Source organism: Indicator indicator, chromosome 5 (genome assembly GCF_027791375.1).
Source record: "Indicator indicator isolate 239-I01 chromosome 5, UM_Iind_1.1, whole genome shotgun sequence".
Lineage (NCBI taxonomy): Eukaryota > Metazoa > Chordata > Aves > Piciformes > Indicatoridae > Indicator > Indicator indicator.
This window is the reverse complement of record NC_072014.1, coordinates 37,060,023-37,080,374: the sequence shown is the minus strand read 5'-3', so window position 1 is coordinate 37,080,374 and position 20,352 is coordinate 37,060,023. Positions and strand designations below refer to the sequence as shown.

The 20,352-nt window shown below is 46.3% G+C and overlaps 1 protein-coding gene across 1 annotated transcript in view; it reads right to left on the bottom strand.

Moving 5' to 3' along the window:
- Window positions 1–3,115: 3,115 nt before the first annotated feature.
- CCDC148 (coiled-coil domain containing 148) overlaps window positions 3,116–20,352 on the bottom strand; it is a 54,990-nt gene continuing 37,753 nt past the window's right edge. Inside the window, exons 11-14 of the mRNA XM_054381262.1 lie at window positions 15,701–15,819; window positions 9,598–9,715; window positions 5,188–5,328; window positions 3,116–3,316 (exon numbers count right to left, since the gene is read on the bottom strand). Of these exons, the coding sequence (XP_054237237.1) occupies window positions 3,116–3,316; window positions 5,188–5,328; window positions 9,598–9,715; window positions 15,701–15,819 (579 nt within the window). The remainder of the gene's footprint in view (window positions 3,317–5,187; window positions 5,329–9,597; window positions 9,716–15,700; window positions 15,820–20,352) is intronic.

The window sequence follows — 20,352 nt, the reverse complement described above, 5'->3', positions numbered from 1 at the left end:
ACTACTGATATAACCTTGACCTGATTCCATGTTAACTGCCAGGGACTGTGTCTTCAACATTCATCTGCTAATCAACACACATCATCAGTTTAGAACATCATCTCTGAGTGTCTCCACAAGCTGTAAGAAACTGAACTGCACCAGGGTTTAGTGGAAGGGCACCTACAGCCTGAAGATTTTCCCACTGAAATCCCTTCCAGTTCTTAAGGTTCACTAATTATGTTTGCTTCCAAGTGAATTTTCACACCTTTGTAACAATATAGGATTTAAGTGTCCTGGTAAACAACATTTTAACATATCAAAACAAACTTGGAGAGGATCTGAAGATCTCAACAATCGTGAGCAGAAACCCCCTTAGTCTAAGGATCCTTACAGACAGCCCAAGGGGCCATCCCTGAGGTACTCCTTCTCTAGCCAGCATCCTAAGTGCTGCTAAATTAGCAGTCTCAGGGCCCCTCTAGCCCCAGAGGTCCTTCCACAGACAGGTACAGCCTAGTCTGCTTTCCAGAAAAGTGGACTTCTCTTGGTGTCCTTCTTGTCACCCTGCTGCATGTTGTCACACTCCCTCCTGCCATGTACAGAGGTTCCTTTCTGGGCCATGGGGCTGGCAGTGGAGTGAGGCTGTCCAGGATGCTCCCCACCACTAGGACTCCACCTCCATGGTCCCCGTGGGATACTCCAACAACTTACAGCACCCTGATCTGGGATACATTCAGTTTCTGCCACAAATCTAGCAACCTGTGCTGGATTCTATGGTCCTGCTCTGGCAGGGCAGTTGGACTCAATGATCTCCAGAGGTCCCTTCCAACCCCTAACATCCTGTGAGCCTGTGAAAAGCAAGTGTTTTGCAAGAAGAGGAGATTGGTCCCTAATTTCCCTTCCAGGACTGCAGGTTTTCAGCTCAAATACTAATCTGATGGGAAGGAATCCCATGACAGGATCCAGCGTCACCCCAGAACAGGCACAGGAACTCCAGCCACTGAACACACAACCTAACCTGCCATCCAAACTCAGTTCTGCCAAGACCAAAGCCCATTCAAGAACATCAAATAGCAATGTACCTGAAGTCCTTTGCGAAAATAACTCAAGACCACTCCCGGAAAAGAAATGTGATACTGGAACGTTTGGCCTGGTTTGGTGGGGAGGTTTGCTCTGCCGTGGCTACAGGAACAGTCCTGGTCACTAACAGTGAACTCTATTTCCTAGCACATTGTGCCATGAAGAGTGTCCTGGCTTTCTTGGTTTGCTTTTAGCTTAACACTTATGTCATTAAATAGCCTTTCTGTTGCACCCTGTGATAGGACAAGGGGCAATGGATAGAAACTCCAGCACAGGAGGTTCCACCTTGACATGAGGAGGAACTTCTTCAGTGTGAGGCTCACAGAGCACTGGAACAGGCTCCCCAGAGGGGTTGTGGAGTCTCCTTCTCTGAAGACTTTCAAGACCCATCTGGATGTGTTGCTGTGTGACCTGTGCTGGATTCTATGGTCCTGCTCTGGCAGGGGACTTGGGCTTGATGATCTCCAGAGGTCCTTTCCAACCCCTAACATCCTGTGGGCCTGTGATGTCTTCCAAGTCCAATTCTATTTAAGGATTTCAGAGGAATCTGGTTGACCAAGCTCAGAAAGCATATTCTTGGTGAGCTCCTTTCAGATCTTGACCCTTACTGCAAAGCCCTCTCCACAACTGGCATCACTTTATGTTTTTCTTTTTCTATAAATACACATAAATGTCCATGTAAGCCTACAGGCATGTGAGTTGGCACAAACCTTAACTATTTTTTTCATAAATGCCTTGGTATTTATCAAAGATGACAACTACAATCTGAAAAGACTCTGCAGCACTGAAATAATCCTGTAGATCTGCTTTTAAAGGTAAGGAAAAGAGAAATGTACTGCCTGAAGTTTGGCTCTTCCATTTCTGGGCAGCTGTCTAGCAGCCAACGTGCCTCCAGAAGAGGACAGCAACAAGAGGCTCTCTTGAAGGAACACCCAGCAAGTTGTGAAGCTGGGCAAGTGTGTTTGAAAATACTGAGCTACCCCAAATGGGGCATCCTACCCCCAAATGAGACAGTCTGCACCCCAAATGGGGCAGTCTGCAGCATTTCTCCCCCACTAAAATAATGTAGCTTCCAATACTGGGGTGAGGTTGCTCTCATATGTGATCAATTGACACCTCCAGGAAATTCTAACATGACATTAAGAAGAAGTTCTTCAGTACAAGGGTGGTGAGACTCTGGAATAGGCTGCCCAGGGAGGTTGTGGATGCCTCGTCCCTGCAGGTGTTCAAGGCCAGGCTGGATGAGGCCTTGAGTAGCCAAATCTATTTGGGATGCATCCTGGCTCATGGTGGGGAGGTTGGAATAAATGATCTCTAAGGTCCCTTCCAACCTAAGCCATTCTATGATTCTGTGATTAATGAAGTTCCTGTAATTACCTGGATACCCAGCTCTGGATGTTCAGAGGTTCCTGATACTCATCATCCTTCAAAAGCCTTGGTTAAACTGCCAGTTGGAACTTGTTTACACGCATTTTGCACTCATGTCAGGTTTGAAGACATCATCACTCAGAAGATGAAATGATATAAATTTCCTTCCATTTAATAGAATCTCTTTCAGCAGTTTGAGCTCCAGAGTAAAGATCCCAGACCAGAAATGTCATTTCTAATTTATGCCTTATACTGGAGACTGCTCTGCAGCATGAAACTGCACGACTGGTTTGCAGTAAATATGACACAGTAAATTGGTTTCTAAATATAGACAGAGGTGAAGTTTCTTCTGATAACAATCAAGGAATAGCAGAATCATTTCTGATAATGAAGATCTTGTAATTAACAGGATCAAACCCTTGAGAAACCCAGAATGAAAGCTGTGGGATGTGTTCATGTGTTGTAACACAACCCAGTTTGGGTTTTTGCTGCCAGCTGCCCGCAGAGCTCCTGCCCCACCTGTCCCAGATCCCACTGTGTCACCTCCAGCTGCCCTGGCTGCCAGCAGGAAGGGACAGGGGAACCCACAGTGCACTCATCACACCTCACAGAGCCTCTGGCTGGGTGCTGTGGCACAGCGCTGTGAGGAAAGGCACTGAGTATCCCAGGGGAAATTCATTTCAGGTGTTCACAGCACAGGCCAGACAGTGCCCCCTGAAGCTGCTCCTGGCACAGAGGTGCTCTGCATCTGAAAAGCTGTAGATCTCATGTCTCTTCTGGGGAGCTTCAGCGGAGGGATTTTTGGTAAGATCTCTTTTGCATAAAGTGTTTTATGAAGTCCAGCTTCCCGCAGAGCCAGCTCAACACGGAGCCTGGGGTCAGAAATGATCTGTTCAAACAAAGCACAGCAATGAGCAACAGCAACCAACAAACATTTCCCTCTCACACCTTGTAGGTTATCCAGGGATGGATGTATTTAAAAGCTTTTAAAAGACAGTCAGAAAGCCTTCAAAAGCAGAGGAACTGCACAGTGAACAAGCCTCATCTCATGGCACACACCTTGGTATTATCCTTTTTGGTATCAACAATCACAAGCTCTGTGAACAAAGTGCCCTGCGTGTCACTCCTCAGCAAAACCCAAAGGGGAGATGAGAAAATGAGGGACTCTTAACTCCTTGCAGAGCTGCTGATTCCTCTGAGTTGCCCATGCACAGAGCCCTGCTCTCAGAACAAGCCTTTTAGCCCCTTCCTGTGTGCTTCTGTAGAATCCGAGTGACTCGGCCATGTTTGAGTTTTCTCCCAGCACTGCCTTGAGACCACATGACAGCACCACTTCCATTTCACACTCCAACAATAACACCCTGGGGAAGTACCTCTACAGTTTGCCAAAAGGGTACTTGATAAAATCTGTAAGCCTCTTCCAAATCCTTCTTCCACAGGCTGCAGCAGGGGAGATTAAGTGCAAGACTCATCTTGCCTTCAGCTTTTGCATCACTGGCCCCAGTGCCCAGAGCTGCTGGGAGGCCCAGTACTGGGGACCACGAAGCATCAGCACTGCAGCTCCAGGGTGGAGCACATTAATGTGCCTGGCAGGAATCATGGACTGCAGTCTGACTAGTACCAGAACTCATCTGCAAATAGGCAGGATAGTCTGAGAATTCAGGTATCAATCCAGACACACTTGTTCAGAGCATTTTGAAGCTCAGGCTTCTCATGCACTGCTCAGATATGGGTAAATTCTAACAGCCAAACAAAAGCTGAATCTTTTGTACCACATCTCTCCCTCACCAAACTGAGAAGCTTTAGATTGCCTTCAAATGGGAAGTGCTGAACAAAGTTAGTTATAGACATCGTTAAATGTTGGCTTATTCAGTGCTAAAAGAAAGATTTTATGCCACAGAGTTCTATCATAGCACTTCTCTTTCTGCAAATAGAATTTCCAAATTCCAGACTGGGAATAATTTCAAATGCATAGACTGAGCAGATGGAGAACAGTAAAGGCATCAAAAAATCCTCTCCTATGTTGCTTTCATTCAATTTGGAATGGAGCTAGCAGTGTCCTCAGCAATCTGAGTGACCTGGAAACAGGAAGATAGGTACTTTGGTTTTCAGCTTCATTTACACCTCACTGGTTTCTTCTCCTGTAGCCCTTGCATATCACACCCCAACTGATCTTCAACCCAGCAACAGTGTTAAGACAGTCAGGATACTAATTTTCAGCTTAGGAAGAGATTTGTGCTGTGCATAATTTCCCAGGTTAGCTGGGACACAGCTATTTGATTCAATCAGGAGACCTATATGGAGTTAATTCACTTCAAACACCTAGTACAGCACTAACTGGAACAGGTGAAAGGAAGGCACTCTTCAATAAATTAATCAAATTGTGAAAGGGGTGAGTTTTAACATTAAAAAACAGCATAGAGAGCAGTTAAAGTGCCTGGCAAAGACAGAACTCCCCACTGGCCCATTGAAACCCAGCAGCCTCTCTCCAGTGGGAGATTATACACCACTTAACAGTGTGTTCAGGGAGAGCACAAAAAGTCCTACACTGGGCCTGAATGTCTTTGTGGTCCACTCTTGTGCACATCTAGCATCTACCTCAGGTCGGAGAGAACACCCAGCTCTTCCTGCTGATGTTTTTAACTCCACACACATGTATTCTATTTTCTGCTGTTGCTGCTCAGGCTCCACTGCTGTTCCCGCAGTGCTGTCAAGGTATGTGCACACAATAAACTCTGTAGTATGAGTACAGACCATTACCTGCTCCTCACTGTATGTGTGCAACTTAAACAGTGGCTTCTGGAGATCAAACTCTTCGTTGGTTCCAATGCCCATCCGAGCTTTAGAGGCCACCGTGTCAGCCACCACTCGAGCTGGGTCTAATTTTGCAACGACAGCAACCTACAAGACATGATATATGGAAATCATTCTGTGTAGAGCTGACATGAGAAAAGGTTAGCAGCAGCAATGAGAAGAGAACATGCTTGTTTCTCTCCTTCAAGAACTCCATAATTTCATAGAATCATAGAATTGTTAAGGTTGGAAGGGACCTCAAGGATCAGCCAGCTCCAACCCCCTGCCATGGGCAGGGACACCTCACACTACAGCAGGCTGCTCACAGCCACATCCAGCCTGGCCTTAAACACCTCCAGGGATGAGGCTTCCACCACCTCCATGGGCAACCTGTGCCAGTGTCTCACCACCCTCATGGTGAAAAACTTCTTCCTAACATCCAATCCGAATCCACCCATTTCTAGTTTTTTTTTTTTTTCCATTCCCCCCAGTCCTATCACTACCTGACACCCTAAAAAGTCCCTCCCCAGCTTTCTTGTAGCCCCATTCAGATACTGGAAGGCCACAAGAAGGTCTCCTTGGAGCCTTCTTTTCTCCAGACTGAACAACCCCAACTCTCTCAGTCTGTCCTCATAGGAGAGGAGCTCCAGCCCTCTGATCATCCTCGTGGCCCTTCTCTGGACACGCTCCAGCACCTCCAGATCCTTCCTGTAATAGGGGCTCCAGAACTGAATGCAGTGCTCCAGGTGGGGTCTCAGTTTGTCTTAAACCACCTTGTATCCCTCTATCAAAGTCGTGAAGCTTAGAGCTTGAACCCAGAGTAAAACCACTCAGAGAGAGATCAGTAATCAGGGAAATCTTTTTTCTCTTTCCCAGTGGAGACAACTGAACTGGCTGGACTGCACAGAGCAGTGTGTGTGCCCAGAGCTGCTGCTAGGGGAGGACTGGCTGCCATGTGGGCAGGCTCAGCAGAGAGCAACCTGCACGTCAGGCGTGCCAACTGCCAGTCCTTGACAACATGGACTTGAAAGCTGGGTGGTGTTTCCATGAAAAGAAAGTGAGAGACCTGGGGCTGTTTAGTCTTGAGAAGGCTGAGAAGGGATTTTATCAACATCTAGAATGATCTGAGGGGTGGGAGTCAAGATGAAGGTGCCAGGCTCTTTTCAGTGGTGCCCAGTGATAGGACAATGAACAACAGGTGCAAGATAGAACACAGGAAGTTCCACCTCAACACAAGACGACACTTCTTCAAGGGGAGGGTGCCAGAGCCCTGGAGCAGGCTGCCCAGAGAGGTTGGGAGTATCCTTCTCTGGAAATGTTCAAAACCTGCCTGGATGTGTTCCTGTGCAACCTGCAGTGTTCCTGTGCTGCTGTCCTCTTCTGGAAACAGATTGACTGCTTTGGCAGTGGGGTTGGACTCGATTCCTGGAGGTCCCTTCCAACCCCTGACTTTCTGTGATGTTGCTGCCTCATCACATCCCCAATGGGAAACTAAAGCTTTGGGCAACCAGAGCCCAGCCCTCCCAGCTGTGTGCACCTCTGATCTTCGCAGTGCAACCACAACATGTGGCCCTGGCTGCCAGAGTGGCCCTGGCTCAGCAAGAATGCTAAGAGAGCAGCACCCTGGGCTCTCCAGCAGAGACTGACACAAACTCTGACCTTTGAAACCAGAAACCAAAAGGAACCAGCACACTTGGCCTTCAGCAGAATCCACAGCTCCTGAAAGCCCAGACTTGTTTATCTGATGGAAAGAGAGGTGTTCAGACCAGCAGTTCACAGCCCTTATGGAGCCATGGGCAGCAGCACTGAGCCACAAGGAACACCATGCTTTGGAGTTTTTCTGAGATGCATCTCTCTTAACTGTTTCATTTCCTGTGGCCATATCAGTATCAGAGATTCTCCCAGACACTCCACTGCCATTTTTTAATTTTCATGGCTCCTTTTCTTTGTGTTAAAAAATCCAGCTGTAGGCTGACACTGCTTTGGAGAAAACAAAAAGATGTCTGAGCAAAATAACCAAAGTCAGGACACCATCTGAATAGCTAAAACCAGGGAACAAAAATATTTACAATTGGTTTTGATAATTTTTTCTTCCATCTGTTTAATGCAGTGTCATCTTTGCATTTACAAGCTGTCAAAATATACAGACTGGACAACTGTTCTTTTTCCCACATACAACCAAGGGGCATATTTTGTCACAGGATGTTAGGGGTTGGAAGGGACCTCCGGAGATCATCGAGTCCACGACCATAGAATCCAGCACAGGTTGCACAGGAATGCATCCAGATGGGTCTGGAAAGTCTCCAGAGAAGGAGACTCCACAACCCCTCTGGGCAGCCTGTTCCAGTGCTCTGTGAGCCTCACACTGAAGAAGTTCCTCCTCATGTTGAGGTGGAACCTCCTGTGCTGGAGTTTCTATCCATTGCCCCTTGTCCTATCCCAGGGTGCAAGTGAGCAGAGCCTGTCCCCTCCCTCTTGACCCCCAGCCCTCAGATATTGATAAACATTGATTAAATCTGCTCTCAGCCTTCTCTTCTCCAGACTGAACAGCCCCAGGGCTCTCAGCCTCTCCTCACAGGGCAGTGCTCCAGTCCCTTCCTCATCCTGGTAGCTCTCCGTTGGACTCTCCAGCAGATCCCTGTCCCTCCTGAACTGGGGAGCCCAGAACTGGATGCAGTATTCCAGGTGTATACCACGGCAGAGTAGAGAGGGAGGAGAACCTCCCTGGTATCTGCTGGCCACCCTCCTCTGAATGCACCCCAGGACCCCCTTGGCCTTCTTGGCCACAGGGGCACATTGCTGACCCATGCAGAACTTGTTGTCCCCCAGCACTCCCAGCTCCTTCTCCACAGGGCTGCTCTCCAGCAGATCACCTCCCAACCTTTCCTGCTGCAGTTCATTATTCCTTCCCAGGTGCAGGACTCTGCACTTATGAAACTGTATTTCCTGGTTAGAAAACTGTAAAGAAGTGGGAAGTCTGTCCCACTCTTTAGTGGGAACATTCTGGTAAAAAGGTCATTCTAGAAGCTTTTTTCTGCTTTAGCAAGGGAACTGAGTCAGAAGAGACCAACACAGGATGGCTCTCAACTAGTCTCTTGTAAAAACTGACACAGAACAATGCAATTTGACCAGTAACTTAGGAAAGATATAACAGAGTTATTAGTAAGCATGCATTGACAACCTAAAATAACAGTTAATGCTGCAGAACATTGAATTGATCCAGATTATTAAAAATAAAGCATTATTGACTGGAAATGAACCTGAGTTTAAAAAATAACTGCAGCAACAGACCAGTGATGCCTCTGTTTTTTTTATTCCTGTCATGCTCAGCTCTCCCACAGAAGGTGGCTTGCAGCAGTTGACCTCTGTTATATTTTTCTTTCTTCTTGCCTTTGTGCACCCAAACTCTGGAGTGAAAGCACTTACAAGGCCATGAGCAGTCCACCAGGGACCAGGCAAGAATGTCACTGGCATGCCCCCTGTACTGGGATGGTTAATCCTCAAGCTGAAGGACATGCTGAAGGTGAGATCAAGGCTGCATCAGATAGTGCAGCTTTAACCATGGGTAGTCCCAGGGAGAGGGCTGCTGCATAAGTGCTGCTTAAATTAAACCAAATCAAAAGGATTTCAAGAGCACCTTTTCCCCTCTCCCTTGTTTTCCCTTGGCTGCACTTTTAGGATGCAGCTCCTGAAGTGCAAAGAATGCAAACTCTGGATTTTTTTATTTTAATCTTTGGAGGAAAACCCAAGCAGATCAGACACAAAAAATATAAATGAAGGTAGAATCACTCCTTCAAAAGTCACCAGCAGGGAAAAAAAACAACATTGTGTTCACTATGACAAAAATGACTGAGTGCTTTCTGGGGTGTCTTTTTTAAAAGCACCTGCATAAAAGCTTCACAGAGTTAAATCCCTTGCTGAAGAAAAAAAATCACCCAAGGTCTCTGCAAGTTTTCTGAACCAAAGAAGAATTTAAATTACTCACAAATCTTGACTAAGGCCGAAGATAGACTTAAGATTATTTAAAAAACAAACAAACAAACAAACAAAAAAAAACCCCAAAAAATCCCAACCAACAGAAAAAAAAAATCAAAAGAGAGAAATCACATTCAATAAAGAAAAAAACATTATCTCTTTTCAGGTATCAACAGCTTCTGCAGTGCAGCTGAACATCAGCACGCTGCTGTTGTCAGTTACGAAGCGCACAGGATTTATGACATGACAGAAGGACTGCTGAAGTCAGAGTAAAAAGGGCATTTTAACTTCTTCATTCATCTGCTTCTGAAAAATTGTTCTTTTTATCACCCACATGATATGACAGTGTGTGTTTGTATCATTATTGTATATGAACATCCTACAGACAGGAAATAAATCCACCTGCTGTCGGAGCGCCTCGAGGCATTTTTCCTTCTCCTCCTCCTTACGTGCTGCTTGGAGGGCCAGCTCCTTCTTCTCCAGCAGCCTCCTTTCCAGCAATGCCTGTCTGAACTTCACCCTGCAAACCAGCACACACCTTCCCCTCAGGTCAAATTGTAAATACCTTATGATATTTCAGCTTGGAAACTGAAAACTGGGTTATACCCATCTGATAACACCACAGTGGCTCACCAAAACACTGAAAACCAAAACCTGTCCTTTTTCATTTCACAGAATCACAGAAACATTCAGGTTGGAAAAGACCCTCAGGATTACCAAGTCCAACCAAGAACCCTACTCTACAAGGTTCACCCCTAAACCTTATCCCCAAGCATCACATCCAAATGACCTTTAAACACATCCAGGGTTGGTGACTCAACCACCTCCCTGGGCAGCACATTCCAATGCCTGACCGCTCCTTCCCTGAAAAAATGTTTCCTAACGTCCAAGAGGCCATTCCCTCTCGTTCTGTCACTAATTACCTGGCAGAAGAGACCAGCAGCAGCCTCTCTACAATGTCCTTTCAGGTAGGTGTAGAGAGCAAGGAGGTCTCCCCTCAGCCTCCTCTTTTCCAAACTAACCATCCCCAGCTCCCTCAGTCACTCCTCATCAGATTTATTCTCCAGGCTCTTCACAGCTTCCTTGCCCTCCTCTGCACTGGCTCCAGCACCTCCACATCTCTCCTGTATTGAGGTGCCCAAAACTGGACACAATACTCAAGGTGTGGCCTCACCAGAGCTGAGTACAAGGGGACAATCACCTCCCTACTGCTGCTGGACACAGCATTGCTGATCCCAGCCAGGATGCCTTTGGCTTTCTGGGCACACTGCTGGCTCATATTCAGGTGCTTGTAAGGAGTTCATTTTGTTGGAGTGTTGTAGTTTGGGGAAGGAAAATTTGGGTGGTTGTATTTATTTGTTAGGGGGAGGGGGTTGCTTTGTTTCAGTTTGTTTCACACAACTCTGCTAACCTTTCAGATTTCATTTCCAGCACACAGATTTTTCTCTAGCCTGATTTTTATAGCTCTGTGACTCTTCCCCAGCCCGTTCTCTTTGCCAAGAAGAAATGTTCTCTGACATCTGTGCATGGCAGAACTTCCTCGAAGCCTCTGCTAAGGAAACATCGCTCCCAGTCTTCTGTGAAGCACCCAGCAGGAAAACTGAGGGGCACTCATCCAGGTCTAGCGTCAAATACTCTGCTGCAGAAGTCTGCACGCACCCAGGGATGTAAAGCATTGCAAATGGGAACATTTGATAGCGTCTCATACCCAGTTTGGATTGGTATGACTACAACTGATGGCCACAGTCACTGCCTGGCAGACCAGGGCAGAGCAAGGACCTGGCATTTTGAGGCAGCATTTACTGCTCCTGAGCAGAAGGTTCCTATTTTCATGGCTGTGTTATTCCAAGGAGATCATCATCTTGCTGATGCTAGGGAGAGCAAAGCCAGTACTAACAAAGATTAGGTTTCACTGTCAGAGGGCAGAGGCAGAGCTGTGAAGTCCCTGCTCAGGGGAGGCAGAGCCTGGCAAATGCACATTCAGCTGCAGGCTGTGTCCCTCCTTTGGAACATTCTTCCAATACTTCCTATACTTGGCTTTCAGTGTTTACTTGACTTCCATTTCACAGCACCCACATCCAAATAAAGTTGTTAGTTTTCTCCCAATCTATTACACTTTGTAAGATCTGAGCTGCTGTTTCTTTAAAGGAAACAACCTTATTGAAAAGCTTGAAGACAAAATTGAGTATTAAGACGTTTTAAGTTTCAGTAAATAACAGTTTTCATAAACCACAGGCTGAAAAATGAGTTTAGCTGATTAGCCTCAGTGAAGCTACCTTCTGGAAGCATTGTGGGTACACACTGATGTAGCTTGTGATAAGCAGAATATCATTAAAACTCTGCTTCCAGCCAGTGTCTCATAAATATTCAATAGGAAACAATGAATTATGATGTTGGCTATGAAAGCTTTAGCAAAACTTTAAAAATCAGGGTTATGACATAGGGCAGGGCTTTTGCCCTATGTGACAACTCATCCTGTTGGCTGTGGTCAGGCAAGGAAATATGAGATAAGCAGCAAAAAGCATTCCCTCAGTGGCTGAGAAGCTCTGCTCCCATTCCCACCCACCACAGACTGAATCCGTGCAGCATCACCAAACAGAGGGCAGCTGGGATGGGCAACGTTTGACACCCATCTGAGCACTGCATAGCCAGCAGGTCCAGGGAGGTGATTCTCCCCCTCTGCTCTACTGTGGAGAGACCCCCACCTGCAGTACTGCATCCAGTTCTGGAGCCCCTGTTACAGGAGAGATCTGGGTGTGCTGGAACGTGTCCAGAGAAGGGCCATGGGGATGAGCAGAGGGCTGGAGCTCCTCTTTTATGAAGACAGACTGAGAGAGTTGGGGCTGTTCAGTCTGGAGAAGAGAAGGCTCCAAGGAGACCTTCTTGTGGCCTTCCAGTATCTGAAGGGGGCTACAAGAAAGCTGGAGAGGGACGTTTTAGGGTGTCAGGGCATGACAGGACTGGGGGGAATGGAAAAAAAAAACACTAGAAATGGGTAGATTCGGATTGGATGTTAGGAAGAAGTTTTACACTATGAGGGTGGTGAGACACTGGAATAGGTTGCCCAGGGAGGTGGTGGAAGCCTCATCCCTGGAGGTGCTTAAGGCCAGGCTGGATGTAGCTCTGAGCAACCTGCTGTAGTGTGAGGTGTCCCTGTCCATGGCAGGGGGTTGGAAGTGGATGATCCTTGAGGTCCCTTCCAATCCTAACAATTCCGTGATTCTATGATTGCAGGAGCATCCACTGAGGGATCAAACTGAGGGGTCAGATCCTTTGCTAATTAGTCAGACAACTGCAGGGAAAGCACTGTGCAGTGCTGGGATGCACAGCCCAGCCCCTGCTCTACAGACACCCTCACACCTATCAGCATGATGGAAGCAAAGCTGCTGTGAGCATCCACCCCAACAGCACAGGAGGTGCTGTGCTTGGAGCAGAAGCCACAGCACAATCTTTGCCTCTCTCCCATTTTCCTGAGTGCAAACATCATTGCTGGTTAATTTTGTGCTGACCTCCCTGCTCTTGACATCTTCTACTTGATCAAACTTCCAGAAACTTAAACCCACAGGGGTTTGGACAGGCAGTGAGCAGCAGAGCTACAGCTGCTCTGCAGACAACAGTTCCAAGACATGCACACAACATAAACTGCAGCTACCTAGCAACTTCCAGGCCAAAAAATGAAATGTCCAATTGGTTTAATGTCTCCACTGTCAGACAATGACTAAGCAGAGGAATTGTAGAAAGCAAATTTGGACTGAGTCACTTGAAATTCCAGATGTCTTTAATCTTTTTCTTAAAAGACTGCTCATAGCTCTGGCTACTCAGCATCTTGAAGTTATGGAGTGAGACCTGAATAGAGCAGCACACTGACACTGTAATAACAATTTTCCTGTTTTATAAGCCCCATTGCTTAATTTTAAACTGTTTTTAAGAGCAATTCAGGGCAACAGCAGACCCTTTTTAAGTATCTTATGGTTCTTATTAGAAACTCTGCACACTACACAAGCCATATCTTGCAGCCAGTCAGCTCACAATCCAGAAATCTTTTCCATTCCCAAAAAAGCCTGATGTGTCAGCTCAGAGCCATGGTACTGGCCTGTGCCATCTTCCATGGTCAGTTCTGCAAAGACAGAACCAATTTAGGTGCTGCAGCACAAGTGGTGGTCCTCAGGGCTCAATGTTGGGACCACTTCTGTTTAACATCTTTATTGATGACCTTGATGAAGACATAGATTGTGTCATCAGTAAGTTTGCAGATGACACCAAGTTGGATGGGAGTGTTGATCTCCATGAGGGTAGGGAGGCTCTACAGAGGGACTTCAAAAGGTTGGCTCAATGGACCAACATTAATGGGATGAGCTTCAACAAGGCCAAGTGCCAGGTCCTACACCTGGGTCACAACAACCCCAAGCAATGCTACAGGCTTGGGGCAGTGTGGCTGGAAAGCTGTCTGGCAGAAAGGGACCTGGGGGTGATAAAGGACAAGCAGCTGAATAGGAGTCAGCAGTGTGCCCAGGTGGCCAAGAAAGCCAAAGGCATCCTGGCTGGGATCAGCAATGCTGTGTCCAGCAGCAGTAGGGAGGTGATTGTCCCCTTGCACTCAGCTCTGGTGAGGCCACACCTTGAGTATTGTGTCCAGTTTTGGGCACCTCAACACAAGAGAGATGTGGAGGTGCTGGAGCCAGTGCAGAGGAGGGCAAGGAAGCTGTGAAGAGCCTGGAGAATAAATCTGATGAAGAGCAACTGAGGGAGCTGGGGATGGTTAGTTTGGAAAAGAGGAGGCTGAGAGGAGACCTCCTTGCTCTCTACAACTACCTGAAAGGACATTGTAGAGAGGCTGCTGCTGGTCTCTTCTCTCAAGTAATTAGTGATAGAACAAGAGGGAATGGCCTCAAGCTAAGAGTGAGTAGGTTTAGACTGGACAGTAGGGAAGACTATTTCCCAGCAAGAGTGGTCAGGCATTCGAATGTGCTGCTCAGGGAGGTGGTGAAGTCACCAACCTTGGATGGGGTTTGGATGTGATGCTTGGGGATATGGTTTAGGGGTGAACCTTGAAGAGCAGGGTTATCAGTTGGACTTGGTGATCCTGAGGGTCTTTTCCAACTTGAATGTCTCTGTGAAATGAAGAGATGAAACACCTGAGGGTGCTGCTGGCTTGCACAGGACCTCAGCTCTGCAGCCTGCACTCCCTGCTCCAGCGCTGGGCACAACCTGTGGTTCATACGTGTGGCACTTGAAGCAGCAACATCTCTCTGCTCTGATTAGTGATTCTGATGGCTCTGAGGATGAATTATTCTTGGAAATTACTTAATGCCTTTCATCTCCACAACAGCAAGCATTTTTCTTTCAACTGCTTTATTTTGTTCCTATTGTGGGAAGCATAATGCTAAGCATTTAGCCACTTCTGGTTGGTACCAGCCTGAAGGTGTGATTACTTCCTTCCTGAATCAGCTGTGCCATTGCCTTGCATTTTATTCTGCAATGTTTATTAGCATTAGAAAAGCTCATTCCCCAATTGCATGACATTGTGCAGTAGACAGGTTTAAAACAAGAGGCTTTTTTTTTTATGTGTGTGTGTGCTGACCGCTTCTGCTGAAAATTCAGTAATTCAAGTCTGTGTGTTTCTTTTGCTAGGAGCTAAAGTCATTGCAGGTGTGTTTAAGGGAATGCACAGACAAAAGGATACAGACATTTAAAATGTAGCTGCCAACAAGGTATTGTAACCAAGTAAGATCAAAGCAGTGTTTCCCCCAGAATGCTTAAGGTGAAGCTTAATATTCAGTGCCACTGGTACTTTGACCCTATTTTAATTACATTTCTGGTCCAGGCAATTTGGTGCCTCCCTCTGTGTAAAGAGGTAAGGCTGTGATTTGAGAGCAATTAGAACCAGACCATATACAGGGGTTTTTTTATGCTCCTCCATGTGAGAGGAATTCCTCTGTGCAATCCAGTGTTTCTTCAGCAGGTCATTAAAGGCCATCTTCTACACCAAGGACTTGGCCAGGGTTACAGTGCTAACAGGCTGAAGTCCCAAATCACATCAAATGAGTGCAGAGCAGCTACAACTAGATGTGCAGTTTAAGACCCTCCAACAGAATAACAAATATCTTGGAGGCCTCCAGTGCACCTCTCAAACAAACCAAACCTGACCAGAAGTGAGTTTCCAAAGGGGGAAGGTAGGAGCTCCTCTTACCCAGTGATCACAAAGGCAGCTGGCTTCACTCTGCCTACCCTACCATGACCACAATAGTTCAGTGCTTACAGAACTTCTAAAACTTTGGTGGATATTAATTAATTCAAACTACAAATAAATTGCATCCAGGACACAATCACAGTATAACCTTGGTGCATTGACTGGGGCAACAGCTAAACAGGAGGAATAATAATAATAATAACAACAACAACAACAACTTATCTCAATTAATTCTAATTTAAGAAGCTGGGAGACCAAAGCAAATTAGACCAACAAGTTCCTGTCAATGCTCTATTCACATTTAATTTATTTTACCTTTCTCTGTCTTTAATTGCTTGTTCAGCCATTAATTTTCTCAATTCCTCCAGCCGTTGAAGATCTTTCTTCTCCTGTTCTTGACACCTCAGCTGTTTCTCAGCCCTGTACTTTCTCACCTGAGTTGGAATAAACACAGTGAACAAAACAGTGACTGTTCACAAGGCAAGGCAGGGAGGACAAACAGAGCAAGAAATGACCCATTGTGGCCTTTTTTAGAACAAAAATGTACATTTTACAACAGTATGGGCTGCCAAAAGGTTTATTAGGAGAGCAAGAGAGGCTGGGCCCCCTCTCCCCAGAAATAAAAATCAGACTAGGGACACCAATATGAATATAAATTTCAGTTGCAGACTAAAGACCTCCACTTCCATTTGCCCCTTGCTTTCCTTGCTGCCAAAAGCAAGTTGGACTCAGTGATCTACTATGAAGAGAGACTGAGACCTGGGGCTGGTTAGTCTTGAGAAGAGAAGGCTGAGGGGGGATCTTATCAGTGTCTACAAATATGTGAGAGGGGGCTGTCAAGAGGAAGGTGCCAGGCTCTTTTCAGTGGTGCCCAGTGACAGGAAAAGAAACCAGGTACAAGCTACAACACAGGAAGTTCCACCTCAACACGAGGAGACACTTCTTTATGGTGAGGGTGCTGGAGCACTGGAGCAGGCTGCCCAGAGGGGTTGTGGAGTCTCCCTCTCTGGAGACTTTCAAAACCCATCTGCATGCCTTCCTGTGCAGCCTGCCCTAGCTGATCCTGCTCTGGCAGGGGGTTGGACTTGATCTCTGGAGGTCCCTAACAGTCTGTGATCTCAAACGTCTCTCTTCCAATCTACATGATTCTATGATTTGATGATCTACAAGGGTTTGACCTCTTGCAGTTTCTCTTTGTTGCTCTGAGTCTTTAATTACCACTATTTTATTTTTTGTTTCCTCCCAGACAAGCTGGGACACAGAAACAATCACAGAATGCTAGGGGTTGGAAGGGATCTTCATAGAATCACAGAACATTAGAGGCTGGAAGGGACCTCCAGAGATCATCGAGTCCAACCCCCATGCCAAAGCAGGATCACCCAGGGAAGTCCACACAGGAATGCATCCAGGTGGGTTTTGAAAGCCTCCAGAGAAGGAGACTCCACAACCTTCAGAGATCATCAAGTCAAACCACCCTGCAAAGCAGGACCACTTAGGGCAGGTCACACAGGAACGTGTCCAGGCATACCCTGACGTTCTACCAACTCAGAAACCACACAACCAAGCAGAGGATGGCATGGTGCTTCATACCACCTCTGGGCTGACTTAATTCCTTAAATCCCTTAATTCCTAAGCCCTAACAGAGTTCTTGTCAATTACTACCACAAATGGAAAGAGAAAAGCAGCAACATTGACAGAAAAGTGTCACTTCCAGCCAAAGAAAGGCAGTGTTGGTACTGAAAATCAAGACTGAGTTTTTGCAGAGGCTGTTTCTGATGACAGAAGCTCATGACAATGCTGCCACTTGTCATTCCCTGACAAAGCAGCATCATGCCTCTAAAATTTAAAATGCAGCTGGAGAAACAGAGACCAGAAGCTTTAGAAAAAGATGCACAAAACCTAAGAACATCTTAAGGGTTTTAATAACCTAAGAAAAATGTTAATTAGGAGATTAATTATAGAAGCAACTGAAATTATAACCTTGGTGATCTGTTGACTTGGCAATTAAATGCATAAGGTTCCTGTGAAGGTCTGAGACCTCATCCTCCCTCCCCAAAATATAGGGAAGGTCTTGCAATGAAATTTAACTCAGGGAGTCATCTCACATAGGAAAAGCTTCATAAAATGGCAATAAAAGTAACTTCTGCAGCATCCACAGAATTATGCTGAATTTCAGCCTCTTCTGGAGATTGCAGTGGTGGAAATGGCAGTCAAAACACCACCCTCTTTACATGACTGGCTTTGTGCAGAAAAGCCTTTAACTGTCACAATTCAGGACAAAAATGGTCTTCCAAATAGTGCTTTTCTTTCAGAATTCTCAGCCTGTAAGCCAATAATTTCTTTAAACAGGCCATTTTTTTCCCTGCAAAGGAAGGAGATGAGCCAGGAGTTCTCTCAAAGTGCCTGGTTTGCAAACACATAAATATGGCTTTTTCAACCTTTGAACCTGAAATGACAGCCTGGGGTCTTAAAGACAAATTTGAGGATAAATAAGACAAAATAAGGACAAAGCCACAAGTTACCTGATCAGACCTCATAATTGAGCAGGAGTCTGGACTAGACACCTCTTGAGGTCCCTTCCAATTTGAACTTTCCTGATTCATCATCTTTGTGGAGAGTCCAGAGGAGGGCCACAGAGATGATCCAAGGGCTGGAATATCTCTGCTATGAAGATAGGCTGAGGGAGCTGGGGTTGCTCAGCCTGGAGAGGAGAGGACTCTGGGGGGACCATGGAGTTGCCTTTCAATACATGAAGGGATCCTACAGAAGGCTGGAGAGGGACTTTTCATAAGGGTATCCAGCAATAGGACAAGGGGGAAGGGTTTGAAGCTAAGGGAGAGTAGGTTTAGACTGGATCTTAGGAACAAGTACTTCAGAAAGAGGGTGGTGAGACTCTGAAACAGGCTGCCCAGGGAGGTTGTGGATGCCTCCTCCCTAGGGGTGGTCAAGGCCAGGTTGGATGAGGCCTTGAGCAGCTGAGTCCAATTGAGAGGTGTCCCTGCTCATGGAGGGGAGATTGGAGTAGATGATCTCTAAGGTCCCTTTCAACCTAAGCCATTTTATGATGATTCTATGATTCCTATGTGCAGTGAGAGCATTCTGCATACTTGGAAGGAAAGAGAAGCATCTCTGGAAACTGACTTTTGGACAATGAGTTGAGCTTTGCTAACTCTCTGGTTTTGCACAGAGGAATGCCGTGCTCTGCCAAGGGTAAGCGCAGCTGACCAATGTATGCTGAGAGCTTTTCAGTTAGAGAAGAAACTGGACACAGGCAACATGCAAATGTAGTCATGAGCAAGAGGAATCCACCCAAAATCAACCTGAAATTGGGCAGCTTTTCAAATGTTAGCTCTGGGCAACTTACAGCAATGAGAAATAATGAGACAAGAGTGGCTGCAGCACTGGAGACGCAGCAGCTTCAGCAGCTTTTCTCCAAGTGGCACTTGGAGTAAAGAGCTTCTTGGCAAAGCTAACTACCACCAGGAATACAATAAGCCACAGGAGCTTCTGCCATGACATGGCATGAAGACACATTCCTTTGGGAAGGCAAGGAAAAGAGATTTGAGCACTACTGCAAAAGGGAAATCCCAAATGGTGTAGGACGTGGTGTTCATCCTTCTGCTAAGGCAGTTCCACCCACCCCTGCAAGTCATTTGTTTTAGTCTGCTGTAATTTCTTTCCTGCTTTTTAGTAAGTGTAAATTGCTTTACTAACAACTTCATCTCACTGTTGTAAGCATGGACAGGTTTGTGTGTGTTGTTTTCTCACCCTGCAAGGACTATCACTGTGACAGCTCCACCAACACAAGAACCCAATCAGATTCCAGTGTGTCCAGCTGGCCAGGCTGGAGTATCATCAGCAAACTCCAGTAAGGCAGAAACCTGGCAGATAAATAAACAAGAAGGCAACAAATCTCAAGAGCAAAGATGATAATGCATGTACAGATTCTTCTTTTCCTTCCTTCTTTCACGCAAGCTTTCTGTAGTGTGACACATCCTGATGTCACCAAAGCCTTCAGAGGCATCATGAAAATACTCCAGTTGGAACAGTTCAGCCTTTTTTTGACTTAAATCTGCTTCCAACTGGCATGCTGGAAGAGCACAGATGTAGAGGCCCTTCTTGCAAAGGTGTTAGCATGAGGAGTCCTTCAAGAGACACTCTTGACCCACCAGCATTTGAAAGACAAAGCAATGAGAATCAATGACATGTCTCCAATTTTTTTTCCCAGGCATAATGATGCAGTCTTAAATACATCAGACAAGAGCTGGACAATAATCATGCCAGACTTTAGTGTAAAATAATCAGAAAAAAAGGTAAAGTGCTACTAAAATAACCTCCTGGAGTTTTGCCATAGCATTTAAACATAAAGGTCCACACAAATACATCAAGTAACAAGTGACAATGAGAAGAAACAGCCTCAAGTTGCAGAAGGGGAGATTTAGGTTGGATATTAGACAAAACTTCTTGACTGAAAGGGTTCTCAAAGGCTGGAACAGGCTGCCCAGGGAGGTGGCTGAATCCCCATCCCTGGAAGTGCTTCAAAGAGGCAGAGATGTGGTGCTGAGGGACATTGCTTAGCAGTGGTTGGCAGAGTTAGAGAATAGTTGGACTAAATGATCTTAAAGGTCTTTTCCATTCTGTGGCTCTGTGACACAGCTTGAGCTGCTGAAAACACTGCAGGTGCTGCAGCTGAGCTCTCATCTTCTGTGAGCCTCAAGTTCAGACTCGTGGACCAAAGCCACTTCCCAGGAGTCACCACAGCAGTGCTTAGGAAACATGACAGCCTCCTGCTGCCCTGCCATGGGGAATACCAACCCTGTGCTTCAGGCTACTCACTGCACTGCCTCTCTTGCAGGCACCCTGGGGTGAGGCTCCCTTGCTGCATTGCAGCACCCACTGCAGTGCTGGCAGCCCTTGGCACAGCACTGGGCAGCACAGAGCTGCAGGAGTTACAGATCCAGCAGTGC